This window comes from Pundamilia nyererei, unplaced genomic scaffold (genome assembly GCF_000239375.1).
Source record: "Pundamilia nyererei isolate P.nyererei 1_Seehausen unplaced genomic scaffold, PunNye1.0 scaffold00005, whole genome shotgun sequence".
NCBI lineage: Eukaryota > Metazoa > Chordata > Actinopteri > Cichliformes > Cichlidae > Pundamilia > Pundamilia nyererei.
Window position 1 is genome coordinate 5,082,808 of NW_005187406.1, and position 19,394 is coordinate 5,102,201.

A 19,394-nucleotide genomic window follows, 5' to 3' on the forward strand; every position below is an offset into this window, starting at 1 on the left:
CGTCGCCAGGTGTTTCATCAGATTCGAGGTGTTACCTCCTTTGCACAGTATCACCTTAAAGCACTTGTTGCAGGCTGCTGAGTTTGCATCTTTTGCTGTGAAGTACAGCCAGACCTTTGACCCTTCGCCTTGGGCATTTTTAATCTGTAGCTCTGCTCTAAAAGAATGCACGTACCTGGGCCCGCCTACTACGCTTGCAAAGGTAAAATGATTGGCTAGAATCCAAAGTGTACAACATCTCAGGGGAAAAAAAGCACCGAAACCGAAATGTGCGCTGCTTTTCGGTCTGGTTACTGCCATAATGGCACCGGATACCGGTACCCATCCCTACTTTTGACAGGAAGTAAGCCCTGACAAAAGCAGGCTCAGGGAGGAGTAGCCATCTGAGCAGATGGCCTGCCTACTACAGATACCTTACTGACAACTTAAGGACCCAGCACACAATATATTCCTCCACGCATGACTTTTCAATTTTATTTTGGTAGTCTGAACATTTGATTTGGGACATGCAAAAGTAACGCATCTTCCTTTGTTATTTAGCACTTTTAGCAAGTAGAGTGTTGTCATGTGCTCTCTCTTCACTATTGTGACTGGTAAAAGGTCAAAAATGTGGCTCTTCCATGGCAAACAAAAAATGCCATCTGAATTCTCATGGGACTTCATTATGTTATTTTCAGCTGTTTCCTTTCTAGACTAAGGCAGGGGTGGGCAATTCCAGGCCTCGAGGGCTGGTGTCCTGCAGGTTTTAGATCTTGGGTCAACACACCCGAATCACATGATTAGTTCGTTACCAGGCCTCTGGAGAACTTCAGGATATGTTGAGGAGATAATTTAGCCATTTAAATCAGCTGTGTTGGTTCAAGGACACATCTAAAACCTGCAGGGACACCGGCCCTCGAGGCCTGGAGTTGCCCACCCCTGGACTAAGGTGTTACTTAGTAAAGCTATACTGATGTAATCCCAGTAGATGATATGTTGCTATTCCTGTGTTCAATTCTAAACACTCAAATCTGATCTTGGACCTGCTGCTTCTAATGTCTGACAAGAATTCATTTTTAACTGTGACAAATCTGTCGATCTAATGCACTCCCATCCTTCACCTCTACTGCAGCTCTTTTAGTGTTTCATCTATGTGTCACACTCCTCATTCTCACTTCTTTACTTCTTCTCCACTCCTGTGCTGCTCATAAAAAGCAGGCAATGAAATTTGTCAGTGTGTAATGATCAGATGCTACGCAGATTATATGTCAACATCAGCTTATTTGAACACATCGACCTATCAGTGACGTACTGATCCACCCCATAAGGGATAAATGTGCCATGTGCCATCTTACAGATGATTTACATTAATATAATGATCAGGTGTAACTTGGAAGTCCCTGCTTTGTTGTAATAAGAATATTTCCAAACCAATCACACAGCCATCTTCACCACCCTCACTATCTCCTGTTGCTGTGGCAGCAACAGGAGATAGTGAGGGTGGTGAAGATTGCTCCACCGTCTCGTGGCCTCTGGTGCACCTTATGCTATCTGAAGCCTAGTTAACCATTTGTTAACTATTGTTTTTTTGTGTTTGCATGCCAAAAACTATAACTCTGATGACTTGTTTGGTAGCTTTCTCCAGCACTGTGTAGGCAGAAGAATATATAAAATATTTAATATTAAGAAAAAAACTTTTTTCTTAATTCATTATTTTTTATTAAAATAATTAGTCATGTAATAAAATAAATTCTGCATATTCATGAAATAATATCGGAAAGATTAGTAAGCAACATTAAAAGTAACATTAATATAAGTAAGTAACATTACCTAATGTTATCAACTGTATACTTATATAAGACAGATGTGCATTAACTAAAGTTAAGATGTGATTCAATGCATCCTTAATGAGGCATAGTAAAACTAATGGCAATTGTCAGGATACTCACAAATGTCACAAATGTGAAAAAGTAACAATGTTTCCTCTTTGGTATTTTGTGGTCTGGAACAAAGAGAGAGACGAGCTAACTGAGTAATATTACCAGGATTTGAGCATCCACTGCTTGAGTGGTTAAAAATGTCCTTGGCAGCAGCTCCAGGGTTTATGAAGCAGAGATGATTTAAACTCTTGAAAACAAACACCAAAAATCATTGAGAGTGCTTATTTTTGAATATGGTACTCTATATGGGGCACTATGAGGGAGGCTTTCAAAATGGAAAAGCATCAGTGTTCGCCAAAGACTGTGTATTCTTTTTACACATCTTATATATATTCCACACACACACAGTGGAAAAACTCTTTGGTTAAAGATGCTGTAATTATGAAAATAACAGTAAGTCGTTTAATTACGATTTCTAGTCTAGTCTCTAGTATACTGCCATGGTTAGCTTCTTAGCTTAAATACCTTTCATGTAAACAACTAGACACTGAGAGATGTTGCTCTTACTCCATGCTATTATGAAAGCAGCTGCTCATCAAGCCTGACTGGAGTGTGTGTTTGAGTGCACATGTGCTATTGTGTGTGAAATGAGGACCTGTGTGTGAAATGTGAGTTTCTGGGCGTTAGTTTGGGGAAGCTGTGGTCAGATTTAGGGGAGGAAACACCCATTGAGCTTTATAAAGATAGGAGAGTGAAATAGATTAGCCCAGGCTGAAAGACAACAGCGATCTAAGCAACACCGGAGGTAAACAACATCTTACATTTCATGCTTTGCATTGGATCTCTTTTACTTAAGCTGTAAGTACATTGTAAACATACCGTTGTCATTCATTTCCCAAGAGCTGCAGTACATTAAACTTAACTTCATTTACTAACTTAAGCAATCAGCTTTTATCAGTGAATGTGATGTTTAGTAATTTCATTGCATACTCATGTGGAAAGAAGTAGTTGTTTTGTTTTGTTTTTCAAAGTAGAGGCTAAAGAAACTAATGGTGAAACTCATAAGTAATAAGGTTTGGGTTTAACTGAAGCCAGTTGGTGAACTGAAGGAACACATCTGAGACATTTCATTTTCTATGTGATTGCAGTGTTGAGGCCAATAAAACAGAAGTGTTTCAGCAATTAACTGTCAGCAGGAAGATTCACACAGCATATGAGTGTTGACATAGTAGCCACAGTGTCTGTTGTGAAAAGAAAGCTGTTGTGAAACACAAATTTGAGAAGTCAAGACGGGCATCTGCTCTTCCTCTTTTTAACCTTGAAACATGCCCCCACCCTCTCTCTATATATATGTGTTTTTCTTCACAGGCTTATCTGCACACTAATGTCCCAAGATGAACAAGACAAAATACCCCAATGCTTGTAACGGCACTGCTACTCCAGCACTTGCCAATGGTATTGATGAGTGGGGCCAGATGAGTCAAAATGTGGTTATAGGGAATCAGGTGATCCTCAGAAAGAAAAACAGAGGGCTCAAAGAGAGGTCACCACACAGCCTGGAGCCCAGCAGAGCGCGTCCTTTGTCAGCAGTGTCCACCTCTAATGTGACAACAAACAAGATCAAGAAGGAACCACAGCCTTCTGAGCGTAGCGCATCGCTCCCGCAAACCCCTGTAGCATCCTGTGATCCAGTGAAACGCTACTCCTGCCCCCCCATGGGGATCTCACCATCACCAAGTCACTCATCTCCCTCCACCTCTTCCACCACCTCATCCTGCTCCTCCCCTCCTCCAGTTAAGACATCGTTTATCATCGGCCACGACCCTCTAGGCTGGAAGTTGCATCCCAAGTCCAGCTCGCTCAACCCCCGAGCTCGTGCTAACAGGCTCTCCCTGCAGATTCCCCTCCCCACAATCCCTGATGTTAACCCTCTGAAACCAGAGCCATTACCTAAAACCAAACCCGCCCTTAAACCCAAACCCTCACGACGACGCCACTCTGACTCAGAAGCTTTCCTCCAATCTCAGAGGATCCAAATGCCCGCGGTGACGCTGGATGAACTCTGCGCTGTGCATCTTCGCCCGCTTGCCCTTTCAGATGAGTCTGACGATGTGTTCAGTGAGGGGAATGAAAAAGACCCCAGGGCGACCCCTCGCAAAATACCGCCACCCGTTCTGGAAAAAACAGCCATGGCTAAACAAATAGCACAACTTATTGCTTATTCACGCCTGGGCTGTAAAAGCGACAAAGATGAAAACATTTATACCAGGATCATAAAGCCAAAACTTAAACATTCACATCAGAGTGTGGACCACAACAGAATACATGCAACAAAAAATGGTAAGTGCTCAAAGAAAATCTCACAATAATCATGCTTATTATGTGTTAAAGGAACAACTCATTAACTTTATAGTAGACTGTCACTGACTTGTGACAGTGACAGAGCAACAATTCTAATATTCTGGTACATCCAGACTAAACTTATTCCTTCTGCGTGTCATATGCATGAATAGCAACTTCATCAATATAGAGTTTACATATTAATTGTATGAACCAGTGGGAAGTAATTTGGTGCTATGGGTCGTAATGACGACTGGAACAGTGTTGGTAGCAGTTTGCTTTTCTTCACCTGCACTGGAGCGTTTAATTCCAGCTAATAATTTAAAAAAAATGGTATTAGTGTAGTGGAAATACAGTGATTACTTGCGCAATAACATTATATCAAAATCTAGAAATGTTGATCCAACATTGCAAAAGCATAAGTTTTAGAGAAACGAATGAAAAGTATAGATTTGCAGAGATAGCAACAAAGTTACCTTTGGTGTTGGAGCCTTGACGCAGTAGCTTTGTTTTACAGTGGGGTTAATCCTATCCCTACCCCATTTAAAGTTTCACTTTTGTTTACTGAATAGTTTTGGGATTTGTTTGGCTTTTTGCCTGATTAAGGTCTAGAGCCAAAAACGTATGCACGTTCATGAAAGTGAATTTGTTACCTCTGAACACGACACATGGCATTGCCCTTGCAGAAGTTCTAAGTGCAGATGTCTGAGTATCTTGATTTACTTTTGATTGATTTCCTTTATGAGGTGCTGAGATGACATGCAAGCATTTAAGTGGAAATCGATAGTAACATCATCCCCTGTTTTTCAGGCATGCAGCAACTTCACATCAGCTGCGACAGTGAGAGGTCCACCCCACGCTTCCCGGGCTGAGAGATCTAAGAGATAGGAACTGAAAAGACCTCTAATCATTGACTCCACGTCCCATCTATTCTGAATAGAGTAGAATAATTCTTCCTCTCTGTTGAGGAGACTTTTAATTTGTTCTTTTTATCAATTTATGGGGATGAAGTAATAGCTGTATTGGAAAAAACAAGGTGTGCAGATGATGAAATTACTGCAGCTTATAATTGCATAAGCATTACTTATGGTGTAATACTCTGTGGTAAAATCTGAATATATCTATGTAGGCAAGGTGCAATGACAAAGGATAGGGCTAGGTAAGCAGGAAATGAGCTGTTCCAGCTGGAGATGTACATACAATTGTATTGCTCATTTTAGCTTCTCAAGTGATGACTTATTAATTGAGCTTTCAAGTATACCTGTATCCTACATGCAATATCTTTATAAATTAAAAAAATCAAATATGATTGAAATTATTGGCCGATCATATGGTCTGATGTTTTTGACACTAAACATGAATTTCACCTGCTATCCTCCCCTTCATCCTCAGCATATCTTTAATAATATAAAGCACACAAACCTCAGTCTGTTTACCAGCAGACACACTCACAATGTGAATGTGATGCAGCTAAGAATCGGTCTTCCCTTTTACTGTGCTTTAGCTGGCTGATGTGTATTTAATGCAAGTCCAGCATGCAGCAGCTTACTGAGAAGTTTCAGGAAAGTAGAAGTGAAAAGTAGCGATAAATGCACTCTGTTTAAATGAGAGTATCTAAAAGAAAATTCATTATTGACATTTCTGCTAAACTCCTTGAAATACAGCTGAAAGACTGCATTTTGACCACATCTTGATTGATTTAAAATCCACTGTGGTGGTGTACAGAGGCAAAATTACAAAATATGACTCACTGTTGAGTCACTAAATGAGGTGCATTGTTGTAGGTGGAGGAGGGTACAGACTAAGAATAAGACTGGTAGCAAATAGCGTCTATGGCATTTGAAACAGCTGACTACGTAAAATGACAACTGAACGCCTGAACCTGCTCACCTTTTGTTACCACGGCTTGTTTGAAACCTAATTAGTGTTTACAGTATTCACGTCATCAAATCATGACAGACTGTATATAATAGATGGATGCAGGTGCAGTCAAATGGTAAGTGGCCTGTATTTGTATAGCGCTTTACTTAGTCCCTAAGGACCCCCAAAGCGCTTTACACTACATTCAGTCATCCACCCATTCACACACACATTCACACACTGGGATTAACTCTATAGCCCAACCAACATATTAGCAACATAATAGTAATTATCTATTTCCTGACATATTGGTAACACCTGCAATTGAGTGAAATAGTGGAATGACTAAATAGTGAAAAGCAGATACACCCCAGGAGAACGAGGGTGTACTTCTAGTGGCTGGGAACTGGCTGACAACCAGTTGGGAGTAGGAAATCTAAGTGGTTGTATCTGTATAATTGCACATAAATGAATATTTAAGAAGTAAAGAAGAGACAGAGGAGCCACCCTTCAACTGTGTTGTAAGTGTTGATGTTGCATAGTTTGTTTACTATGAGGGCACACTGCAATTTCTGTGTAGGCAACTTCTGCTTGGAACACCACAAATACAAAAACCAGCTGAGCTGATCCAGGCAGAGTTGGCCTGTTGTGACAGTAAAAATGTCAGTAATTTTAAAATTCCACTTATATATATTAAACTACATATAGCAAATGTTGTTTATGTTTTGTGTGCCTGAAAAAAATATTGGCTGATATATTGGATTTTTTAATCACACACCCCCAGCATGGCTCCATCTATCCATTTATTTTCTACCTCCCCCAGCTTATCCGGCAGAACACCAAGGTGTTCCCAGGCCATAAACCTAGGACATCCTCCTGGTGGGACATGCCCGGAACACCTCACACAGGAGGCGCCCAGGAAGCATCCTTATGAGAACCACCTCAACTGGCTCTTTTTGATGTGGAGGAGCAGCGACTCTACTCTGAGACCCTGCTGGATGGCTGAACTTCTCAGCCTATCCCTACGGGAGAGGCCAGCCACCATTCAGAGGAACCACATTTATGCTTCTTGTATCCACACTCTCGTTCTTTTGGTCACTACCTACTGCTCGTGACCATAGGTGAGGGTAGGGGCGTAGATCAACCGGTAAACTGAGAGCTTTGCTGAGACCATCCAAGTGAAAGCTTGGAAAGCACTTGGCTATGCCTAGAAATTCTCTCCATAACAATTATGAAGAGAATCGGCGTCAACCACCGGGAACGAGTCTGACTTATTGCGGACCAAGCTCTTACAACGGTTGTATAAGGATCAGTATGGGCATCAATCTTAAAACCCTTATATCTGTTGGGCTCTAATTAACTCACTTTGGAAGTGGTCATTTACAAGAACTGCTCAAACATGTTGGTATGGTTTTTTTAATGTGAAAGTTTTCTGAAACTTTATTAAAATTAAGCTCTTTATAAAAATGCTAAAAGATGAAGACAACAGTAGCAAGCTTTAAAACAGACTGATGCTATTAATGATAACACAGAAACTGCTTTTCACATGAAATATCTGTTAATACTTCAGCAAAATCAACAGCAAAGAAATCTTTAAGTTTACTTTTGTAAGCGAAATATTTTTAAAAAAACGCAGACAGAGTTTAGATGGAGTCTAATAGAATTGCGTGAATCTGGGTTTGGTCCACTGAGATGAGCTGCTGGGTATGGAGCAAAGAGGAGAGAAAACTCCAGTGCAGGCTGGAAGCAACGCTGCAGGCAGGTGAGCAATGAGACTGCAGAATACCACGTGTACAGAAAAACACACAGCATATGCATGCAAACTCAGCATTTTTCTCCTGGATACAGTTCAAAGTAAACCTGTTTCTGAGAAAATGGTCCACGGCACCATGCAGACCATGATCACTTGAATTGACTCACAGTGATTCCAATTCCATTTACTAAAGTCTCAGTTACAGCAGAGTAATAATAGAATAGCAGCCTGCTTTTTTATAATACAGTAAATTAAATAAATAAACCAATTTTGATAATTACCAATAACTTAGGGCAGCTTTGGCATAAACTTCACACTAGGTGGTGGTCTAATAAATTTCATAGTGTGACTGTAGCCTTACACGGGCACAGCCGTAAGAACAAAGTCTGCCACTGACATATTTAATGGAAAAGGTTTTTTACACATTTCTGTTTGTGAATGAGGCTCAGTGTTCTTACCCTGCTAAATAAAGTGAACTGAAAGTCTTGAGGTGGAATGAACCTCTGACTTAAGGTTTCACTTAAACTGAGTGAAAAATAACTGAAACTTTAAGAGTAACAAATAACAAAAGTCCCAGGAGCCTAAATGAGATGGCAAAGAGAAACTGAAAAAAAAAGGGACTAGGCAGAGAGGAAGCAATCTTTTCATCCCCTCAGAGTAAAGAGAGCTGTAGAAGCATAGCACACTGACACTTATTAGCCTGCTGGCACTGTGTGTGTGTGTGTGTGTGTGTGTGTGTGTGTGTGTGTGTGTGTGTTTGGGGCATCCGTGTGTTAAAGTGTACATGTTTGCTTGGATTCAGCTCATGTGTGAGTGATACAAAACCTATTGTTGGTTCCAAAGCAGTACGAATGACATCATGAAAACTACAATGTTAGAAGTAATAAAAACAGCTGTTCACTATGTCGTCCAGGTTGCATCTTTTTATGGAATTTAAATTAAGCACTCAACACAAGATTTTTGCGTAAATCGATGTCTATTAAAGCCCATTATGACACGTCACTGCATTAAATGTCCATTAAGCCCAGCTGTTTCACAGGATACAGACATACTTGCCAAATCAGAGATTTCTCCTTCAAACTTCATTCAAGTCAAATTTATCGCTGCTAATCCATTTTATTGTGACAACATTTCACATAATTTTTCTTTTTACTATTAAATGTGTGGGCATAATTATGTATGCAATTTTATATCATTCATACAATGTTGTGGTGGCAGAAATCTACATTATCCATTGTAAAAGTTGCCCATCTTGATGGACAGGTATGCCAAAACAAAGAAGCAACATCAGGGCTGAAAAATTAAACCCACACTGAAGTGTAGTCCTTGGAGTGGCAATGTTCCCGTGTATCCCCCAAATTAAAATGCCGAGTTTCACAGCAGAAAAAATCCTGTTTACAGCCTGCTGTCAAAAAAAAAAAAGGTAAACTATACAGCTGTTACAGGCATCAGTATGTTAAAGTTTACAGTTCATGAAAGTGAAAAATGAAAAATTAGAAAATGAGAAAAAGACTGAACAAACAAGGTTGCCAAGAGAAAGACGGTTCTCCTGGCAACCGTACTCGGTTGCTATACTTGGTGGTTTAAACCCTTTCAAAACTAACTCCTGCTATTAACAGTATGCAAGCAAACAACCAGTATGTTGTTTCCAAATTATTTATGTATTGTTTTGTTATTAATTAATTAAATATTAAATAAGATGTAGAATATAAAATAGTGCCGAGGCATTCACAGGAGAACTGTCCAAATAAAATAAAATAACATGCTGATGGAAAGGCAGATGAGGAGGGACAGGTTTTAAGTAACAAGATCACCTGAAAAAAAAAATAACCATAAGAAGAGACACATACACTCTTTCTTAAATGCTGTTAATGGGAATGTTTATTCTATGTACTAATTGTCTAAGGATACAGAGAGAGCAGTTTCTCCCAGAAAATCCAGTGATGGACACAGGGTAGAAGGAAAACTGGGGTTAAAGTGTCCCAGAACAATTGGAAGTTATGACACCTTCAGTTAATGAGCAATTAATCCTGAACAGGCCAATGAATCCATAACATTACTGAGGCAAAGTAGAAAACTGTTATTTAAATTCTGATTTTAATTTCTTTATCTATATTAGGAAACATGGATTGCAGTGTATTCACTAAAGAGGAGCAGAGCCATACAAGTTGTCATAGGCAGTCAATTGAAAGCATGCGTAAAGACAAAGTCAGTGCTGAACAGTATATATAGGTTTTTCTCCATCCAGACGACGATGGAAAAAAACGGGAACAAGACAATTCTCAACCATATACTGCAGCCACAGCAAGATGGTTTTGTAGTAGAAGTGGGCCCCGAGCCGGTCCAGATATTTCATGAAAACATGTGGCACATCATTGAACCAAGTATCACGAAGAACCGGGGAACATTTCTCTCCCAGAAGTCCAGCAACTTTATCTTAACTTTTAACCAGAATGCTTTTCTTCTACAGTAATTAAATTATTTTGATGTCAGGTATTTGTCATATCCTTTGTTTATTAGTAGGTCCTAAAATACATTTTACACTCATGTTCTGTTATTACATTTATTTAATTGTAAAACAAAGAAAACATCTAAACTTAGGTTTAAAAAGAAAGTGTGTAAGATTAACTCATAACTGGGAAAATTAGTTAAAGTTACATTTTCAAGATATGACGTCTGCACAATTGCTTCTGTTGTGTTGCAGCATGGGGTTGAAATGTATTTATTTTTCTGGGTATTGGTATCGAGTTTAAATTCTAGTATTGTGACCACCCTAATGCTCACTTTGATATCATCTATGTACAAAGCACACAAAGCCAGAAAAAGGCCGTACACCTGCTCAGCAGCATCTGAACCTGCTGCTTTAAACTGTGGTGTAAATTCAAGCTTCTGAAGCACAACATGTCATTTAAAGTTGGCTGCCAGAAAACTGGTTGGGTGAATATTTTGCCACCTACTATGGTGCCAAATGGTCCTCCTGAGTGTTGCTTCACATGTCATTTAATCGTATGTCTTGTTAGCATGGTGCTGCATCTTGAAAATTAATTTAATCTTAATAAACAGAAAACACCCTTTGCACAGTTGGGTTGCTCTACATATGCAAACAGCATTGTTGTTGGGTTTGTACAGATTCTGCGTGTGTGTTTTTTAATACAGCATGTGTATGTGTAAATGCCACTGTGTATGGCTGCGAGGCAACAGCACATGCAGGGGCATTAGTGTGAATGTGTGTGCTCCTCTTCCAGCTCCATCACACGCTGCAATGAGCCAAATACAGAAGGAGCCATTAAAGTTTCTGTCAAATTCCCCTGAAAAGCGGAGTAACCAATTAGTGGCCAACTACCACAAGGATGTTACATCTTAATCGCCCATTTCTTGTCTTTTACATATTTATAGGACACACACTGGCCTATTTCAAGCTGTTTTCTAACTGCTGTCTGATAAACTGCGCTGACGGCGGGAATGTTTTCAGCCAAAGACAGAAAAGAGAAGAAAAGAAAATCCACTGCTATCGTGGGAGAAGAGTGCGAAAAGATAACTTGGTTAGAGGAAGATGCAGCTTCGACAGAAGGGAGCGAGCAAATAAACAGAGGAGAAACAGAGAAGAGAACGTGTCGACGCTCGAGAGGGGAGATGGAGGAAATCAACAAATTTGCTTGTGTGTCAAAGAGAGAGAAGGAAAGGAAGAGGGACAAACATTTATTTGATTTGGTGCCGTAAACTGGCAGAGTGCTGGAGAGTGTGCCTGCATTGTTAATGTTCTACTTGGCAACGGAGAGGACCTTGAACAGCAAAGCACTGCCACCCCAGTCTGCCAGTCAAAATGATTTTTTTTCTCTATTTCAGCAGCATTCGAGACATTTGAGGCAGATTTGCAGCTCAATTAGGCAAATTGGGCAGATTATCAACCTTTATAAGTTGAGGTTGTGATGGAAAAGAAAACAATTATCTGGTGTATTTTTATTTTACTTACTAGACTCTCCTTTACACCGATACTCATAAACACACAGGGCCCTTCAATCATTGTCATTATGGTTATTTTATAGTATTGCTTCAGATTCCATACATATTCCCTACAATATCCCTACATAGTATTTTTTTTATTGCAGATGTCCAAACTGGTAATGAACCGATTATTTGCTACAAGGTAACTTCAGACTAAAAACAATCTGCCTTCTGTATAAAGATCTGAAACTAATGTGAGGTTTCTGCAGACTGAGGTAGATAAAAACAGTGCCTCTGTAAAGTATTCACAAAGCTGCTGTTCCACATTTTGTCATGTTACAGCCTTATTTTAAAACGAATTGCATTAATTTTTGACCTTAAAATTCTGCACAGAACATCTGTGACTGACAAAGGGAAAAAAAGTTCTTCCAAATTTATAAAAATGTTAGAGCACAAAACAAGCCATGAAGTCAGTGGGATTGTCTACAGACTTCTGAGACAGGATTGTGCAAAAAAAAAAAAAGAATATCTGCAGCACTGAAGGTCCAACGAGCACAGTGGCCTCCATCATCATTAAAGAAGTTTGGCACCTTCCGGACACTTCCTGTTGGTGTCTGGGTGGAAGGGTCAGGGAGGTGAGCAAGAACCTGAACATCACTCTGACAGAGTTCCAGCATTGCTCTGTGGAGAGAGATGTTATTGGTAGCAGAAACCGGGAGACTAGACAGGGATGAAGGAAAAAGGAATGCAGCAAAGTACAAGCATCATTGATGACAGCCCACTCCAACGCGCTGTGGAGCACAGAATTAGGCAAAAAGTTCATCTTCCAACAGGACAACGACCATGAACACGCTGCCAAGATAACAAAGGAGTGGCTCCAGGACCAGTCTATGAATGTCCTTCAGTGGCAAAGAGCCTGACTGAACATATGTGGAGAGATCTGAAAATGTTTGCTCACTGACGCTCCCCATCCAACCTGATGGAGCTTAAGAGGTTCTGCAAAGAAGAATGGGAGAAACTACCCAAAAAAGGTGTGCTTAGCGTGTAGCATCACACTCAAAAAGCCTTGGGGCTGTAGTTACTGCCAAAGGTAAAAGCTAACTTTTCTCTGATTGGATGTCCTTTGCAAACAGAAGTTTTGAACTGTGTGTGGGTGTGGCTCCTGTGCTCACAGCCAGAACTTTGTAGCTGAGATGATGGTATTAAGTATGATATTTTGTGCTGAGATCATGCAGAGCCAAGAATAAAACAATAAATAAATTAGAATAAGTGCAAATACATTTGTACGATTGTACAAACAACAAGGTCATTTAAAACTTTGACGCGTTGTTTAATATTAGCAGTGACCAAAATAACAGCATATTGATATGTGACAAAAATGAAGGAAAAGATGAGAAAAAGATGAGAACTTAGACTAAACTTCTTTGGAGTCATCACACTGAGAAAGGACGCTTCAGGGCCAGCATACATGGGCGGAATCATTAAGCATTCAGTAAATTAACAGATATTGTATTAGGGTTGTACCATACGGCATATCGTTAGCTTCATAGCATAAGTGCCTAAGTCATTTTTTGGTCAAATTGAGATTTTTGCCTAACTTTACTCCCCTACCACTGCTGCATCATCCCGTCCGTCTGCCTATGTCATCACAAAAAAATGACTTAGGCACTTATGCTATGAAGCTAACGATATGCAAAAAGATTGCAATAAACCTCCACTTCTTCTATTTGCACAGAGTTTTTCTGCTGTCTATAGTCTTGCCCTCTTCTTTCTCTCTGAACATTTAGCTGGCAGCATGCCCGCTGACACTGAGTGTACATCGCATCGATTTTTACTCTACTGTCGAGGTAATCGTTTAAACAACAGAGCCTCCCCTCCACACAAAGGCCTTCAGTGATTTAATGATTTAAAGATTTTTCTTTCTGTGACCTCTGTGTCCAAGCGTGTTGGTCGATACCAATAAAATTTGCTTGTGCATGCGTGCTTGCATGCTTGCTTGCATGCTGTGGCCTTTGTATGCATGCACTCAAGTGTGCTACTTGCATGTCAGCGTAAATCTTTAGCCAGCAGAGTGTATGGTTCCGCAGTAGCAGCTGTATAGCCCTGATATGAGGTTGTAAAGCATTCAAGGCTTCAAGGAAAAATTACAACTATATTTACAGGACATGTTATAATGGAGCTAGTATGAATAATGCAGCCTGAAAAGCTTTTATCTGGCTACTCCAAACAGTACTCCTGTCCTTCTACGATTCTGGTCATTCTTTTTTGATTATTCAAGAGACATTTGAGTTTTATAATAAAAATCACCACACAAACAGCGCCTGCACTATAATAATGCGCCTAAGATGGGTACAAAGAGACATAATCAAGGTCCAAGCAAATATATTTGCAATGGTGGTGGAAAAGAAAATAGAGCAGTTATGCACCTGTTGGCATGACAACCACCAAAACACATGATCATCAACATGTCCTTGATCATTCGGCTTATGGTTACCCATTGTGTAGATTGCAGTAGGGACACAACAATTGGAACACAAGTTCAGGTCATTGGTCGATCACAAAGGAAAAGCTACACCCTCTCTAATCTACACCTACAGCCCTTTAAGAATTACCAATTAACCTGACACGAATGGCTTTTGGAGGAAGCTGGAGTAATCTCAATTAACAGGCTACATACCATGGGATTATAAGGTGGCAGCAATTAAACATTACTTTAAAAGCTATCACTTGACACAGCTGTGTTAGCTAATTATAGGCCAATCACTGGAGAGCAGAGTAGTTGTAAAACAGCTAATTTATCGTTTGCAGAAGAATTATTAATTTGAAGAGTTTCAGTCGGGATTCAGAATTCAGCACAGCACGGGAACAACACTCGAGTTCTTCCTGTTAAATGGGAGTTTTTTCCTCCCCACTGTTGCCAAGTGTTTGCTGATGATATTCTGCTCACAGGGTTTTCTCTCTAATATTGTACCGTCATTACCTTGTCTTGTGATATGAATAAAATGGAACTGAATTGGATTGAAATGTAAAAGCTGTCTCTGTGAAGTGCTCTGGGATAATGTGCAAATCCCACATAGAAAGACCACAGCCGATGAGGGCCAATCAGAAGGCCGGAACCTTCTTGCTTTGGGGGCACAGTGCAACATGCTTAACAAAGCAAAGGTGCAGTCATCACTACTAATCTGATGTGAGAATCTCTTCAACTCATGCATCTGTGGGCTGGACAGCACCTTGGCATCCAAGCTAGCAAGCATTAGCTTATGACGCCACCCTTTCTTCCAAATACTGGAAAAAAATAAATAAATAAACAATCTAAATTGCGGGTTTTAAATTCTCTACAGCAGGCACATTGTACTGGCAGTAAAACAGAGACATAAAAATGGCAGAATAGAGGAAAAAGAGACCGGTCAAACAGCAATAACAATAGTTGTAGTTGCGATTACAGATTGAAAAGAGTCTCAAAAGGAGAGAGAATGATAGATGGACAGCACTGGGGACTGTGTCTCCAGTGCTTATCTTAAAGTTGCTCTCCAGCCTTCACTCTGAAGCACTGCTGCTAATAGATTCACACCATGGGTGGCATACAGGGCAGTGAAGTAGCTTTGCAGAGCAGCGTGCGCCACATGACTACATTTATCTCAGTTAAAGCTTGAATAGATGATCTTCAAACTTCTTGTCTCACTTGTAATTCCATCCCAACAATAAATGGTTTTAACCAGTTATTAAATATGTAGCTTTAAACGGCTTGTTTGAAGAACCCATGGAAAACTCTTTTGCTTCACTAACAGAAGTACTGCTAGTATAAAAACAAATTCACCGTTCACTGCAACTACATTTTTAGACAACTAAATGTAAAATTCTCAAAATGCATACAGTGTTAATTGGAACATTATATTTAGTACAGAGCTGTTTAAGTCCTATATTTGTACACACTGTTGCATAGACTGCAGTTATAATAACTTACGTGCTTTAACGTGTCACTATGGCAGTTAAATAGCATCTTGCCGATTTGGTCTGGCTTATGCCGATAAAGTCCCTCATTAAAAAAGGCCAACTTTAGAGTAGAAATACATAAGTCTACAGCCTGTTACAAAAACATTTCTCATTTTAACTACATAATGTTCTTATTTATGACAAATATGGGGTAGTGGTGGTCGTGGAGGGACCACAGGTAACTTGAGTTGTGTGAATCAAGCATGGTTAGCAATCCCATTATATCAGCTGATAGCAGATGAAGGTAATGACAGCCTACATCAGTTGATAGTCCAGCTGCTATAAGCCACTTTACAACTCCTCCTTAAACAGTGTAATGGCAAGCAGGTGTGGAAAATACAAATGACTGCAAATAGAAATAAATCCTCTTTTCGCTATATTGCTCCTCACTGAAATGCAAATGTGACAAGTAAAAATTGCTCTCATTTACACAAACAGATGTGCACTGTTTAGGAGAACCTGTGGGGTGATCGTGGCTCAAGAGTTGGGAGTTCGCCTTGTAATCGGAAGGTTGCCGGTTCGAGCCCCGGCTCGGACAGTCTCGGTCGTTGTGTCCTTGGGCAGGACACTTCACCTACCGCCTACTGGTGTTGGCCAGATGGGCCGATGGTGCGATATGGCAGCCTCGCTTCTGTCAGTCTGCCCCAGTGGCTACAACTGTAGCTTGCCTCCACCTGTGTGTGCGTGGATGACTGGGTGTGTAAAGCGCTTTGGGGTCCCTAGGGGGCTGTACAAATACAGGCCATTTACCATTTGCACCTTGCTTACCAGGGTAGCTACTATTAGCTGACATTGCTTGCTAATGATGGCACAACTCCCAGGGAGATTTCTTGCTCCCAAAACAGCCAAATACTACAAATCCTGCAGGTAAGAGCGAAGCATACAGTGCCCCATGAACCTTATACAATACATAGTACAAATAAAAACAAGGGAGTGTGGGTGTCTGCACCTCGATTATTGTAATTAGAACTAATGAACACTAATGAACCCAAATTACCTTTGCGTGGGTGCCTGTTTCTCAGATTGTCGTGGCTCACTGTGCTGAGCAGGTGTGCTCTCTCTGAAGGGATTAGGGCTCGCAGTATATTCGTGACACACACATATACACACACTCCAACTGTCCACTAGCATCCTACTGTGTCTGCATCTGCTCTGAAGCATTAAAGCTGTTTTTTTGTTTTTGTCTTTTTGAACTGATGCTGATAACTACAAAAACACTAAAACACTCAGAAACAACGACGCTCCATTTAGAGGAGGCTGGATGCGTTATACAAGTAACACATGACAAATTGCTCTGTATAATTGCTCTGTATAATCTGGAGTAAAATCATGTCAGGATAATGAGGATTTATCTTCTGATGTGAAACGATAACAGTGCTACGGCTTCATAAAGTTAAATTAAGCAAGCAATAATTCAACAAATCAGGCCAGTCATGCCTGATGCTTCAGCGTATAGCTTAATACTGTTTGTATTTCTCCTCTTATTGTTCAATCTCCAGTTCTAATTTTTAAAGTTTTCTGGTGGCTCTTCCCTGTTTCTCTGGCTTTGATAGCAACATAACATAACATAACAACATAACATAACAACAACCCGGCAGACCGATCTGAGTTGCTCCCATGGCTCTCTGCACAACTGGGAAGTGAAACAAGACACACAAGCATTTCATGTAGCTGTGGGCCTTTCTGAAGAAGACAGCACAAACTGATAACAAAACAGACTTTCTAATGTACCTGCTGCTGACTCTATGATAAAGAGGCACACAAATAATGTCACTTTTCACTCATTAAAAATAAATTATGTACCTTCTTGTAGCTTCTGAGAGGATAATGTCATAGTTAGCTATAATATGTGATTTTGCTGTGGGAAACATTATTTGTGTCTGCTCTGGTACAGACACAGAAAAAATCTCATTTTCAGTCTTGTCCTTATACTTGATCATTTCAGAGGATTTTTGTCTGTTAAGTCTCTTAAAACTAAACTATGGACTGTTCAAGCATTAAAAAGGTATCTAATTCAAGGTATGACTCAGTGTTGCATCTATATATAGCAGACAACTTAGCAAGTCCTTAAGAAATAGCAAACAAATTGAGTAAAGACCACACACAGGACCTGAGAGATGTATTTTTCAGTTCATCCATCTACTGTTCGCCAAGGCCAAAGCCTTCAGTAATAGTAATAAATCACACAGCAATAGTACATTCATGTAGTTGTAAAAAACATGACAATATATTAAGTAATCCAAAGTATTCAGAATACATTACTCTCATTGAGTAGCTTAACGGAATACGTTACAAAATACATTTAGCACCATGTATTCTGTAATCTGTAGTGGAATACATTTTAAAAGTAACCTTCCCAACACTGACCTCCTCAGAGTCTAGACTTCAATACTTTGTAACAGGATGCAAGAGGAACAGAACAAAAGTCAGCAAACATCCAAACAAAAGCTTTGAATCTCAATCAAGCAGACTGGAGAACTATTCCTGAAGACTGCTTCGAGAAATTACAGGAAAGTTTGCCTAAGAGAGTTCAGAAGAATAAAGGCGATTATTCCAAATAATTTCTTTCAAGTGCATTAGAATTGTATAAACTCCATTTTCGCCATATGTAGCTCAAGAATTTTGCAGATTACTGTATAACCAAACAACTCAACAGATTTTCAAGTTCTAAACGTTAAAAGAGAGAAATCTATTAAATAAAATGAATAATATTGACAAAAAGATATAAGGAAAACAATGCAATATTACAGATTAAATGAATTTAACTCCATTGGTTTAAGTGTAAAATTACAGCTAGATGTTTACCTCGATGACAATCTGGCTTTAATTTGAAGAACAAGGATCTAAGTGAGGATAATGTTCACAAACACATGCTGGGGCAAATTAATCATGACAGGAACAAATTAAATTTCTGAGGACTCCAAAAAGAGAAAAAAAAAGAAAGAGATACAATTGTGGATGTTCATCAGGTTTGAGCTGTACCGACCGACACACTGTGAACACATGAAGGAAACCATCTCCAGACTCCTAACAGAGTGACGAATAGTCTGAGGGATCACAAAAAAACATGGACTACAGCAAAGCAGCTAAGCTCCTCTCTCCTAATGGCTAATGTGAATGTTTAGTGAATTTAACAATCATGCTGTGTATTTGTGGTGTGGTGCAAGGAGCTGCCCTTCACATGAACGAGCCTGCAGGCTGTTGGAGCAATGTTTTGTGTGTATGCTGCACTCAGCTCTCTGACTGACAGTAAACTCGTGGCACTCAAGTAGAAAGAAAAGAAAGGGTTAGTGCCTTGGGGATTCATTATGATTTTCCTATTGAGCCTTCTCCCCCTTTATTAAGTGTGCCTATGCCAAAAGGCACACTTATTACTATTGCTCGGATTTATTATTATTATTATTTTCCTTTTTCCGCCTGAAAGTTTGGACCGTAACCCATCCCACAGTTTTGACAAAAGCTTCATATATGTTATATCATTTTGTGCGGCTGGATCAGGAATGAGTTGCTATGCCTTTTGGTTTTTATTACTTCTATAGTTTTTTTAATATGAATATTTTAATGCAAGTTTTTGCCCATTGGAATGAATGGGAACGAACGAAAGTGAAACTTAACTTACTTTGTGGTGTGTTTGCTCACTCACT

The 19,394-nt window shown here is 39.8% G+C and overlaps 2 protein-coding genes across 3 annotated transcripts in view; one reads left to right on the forward strand and one right to left on the reverse strand.

Annotated features, from left to right (window-relative positions):
* Nucleotides 1-19,394, reverse strand: part of rab26 (RAB26, member RAS oncogene family) — a 119,072-nt gene that overhangs the window by 26,446 nt on the left and 73,232 nt on the right. The window lies entirely within an intron of this gene.
* Nucleotides 2,614-5,514, forward strand: LOC102202337 (mediator of DNA damage checkpoint protein 1-like). Of its 2 annotated transcripts, none has more exons than XM_005721860.1 (3): nucleotides 2,614-2,664; nucleotides 3,228-4,199; nucleotides 5,010-5,514. In XM_005721860.1, exons 2-3 carry the CDS (start codon nucleotides 3,254-3,256, stop codon nucleotides 5,069-5,071), a joined length of 1,008 nt encoding a protein of 335 aa, XP_005721917.1. In that variant the 5' UTR covers nucleotides 2,614-2,664; nucleotides 3,228-3,253; the 3' UTR covers nucleotides 5,072-5,514. The 2 variants fall into 2 exon arrangements, with proteins under 2 accessions (XP_005721917.1, XP_005721918.1); XM_005721861.2 differs by having other exon boundaries at nucleotides 2,621-2,717.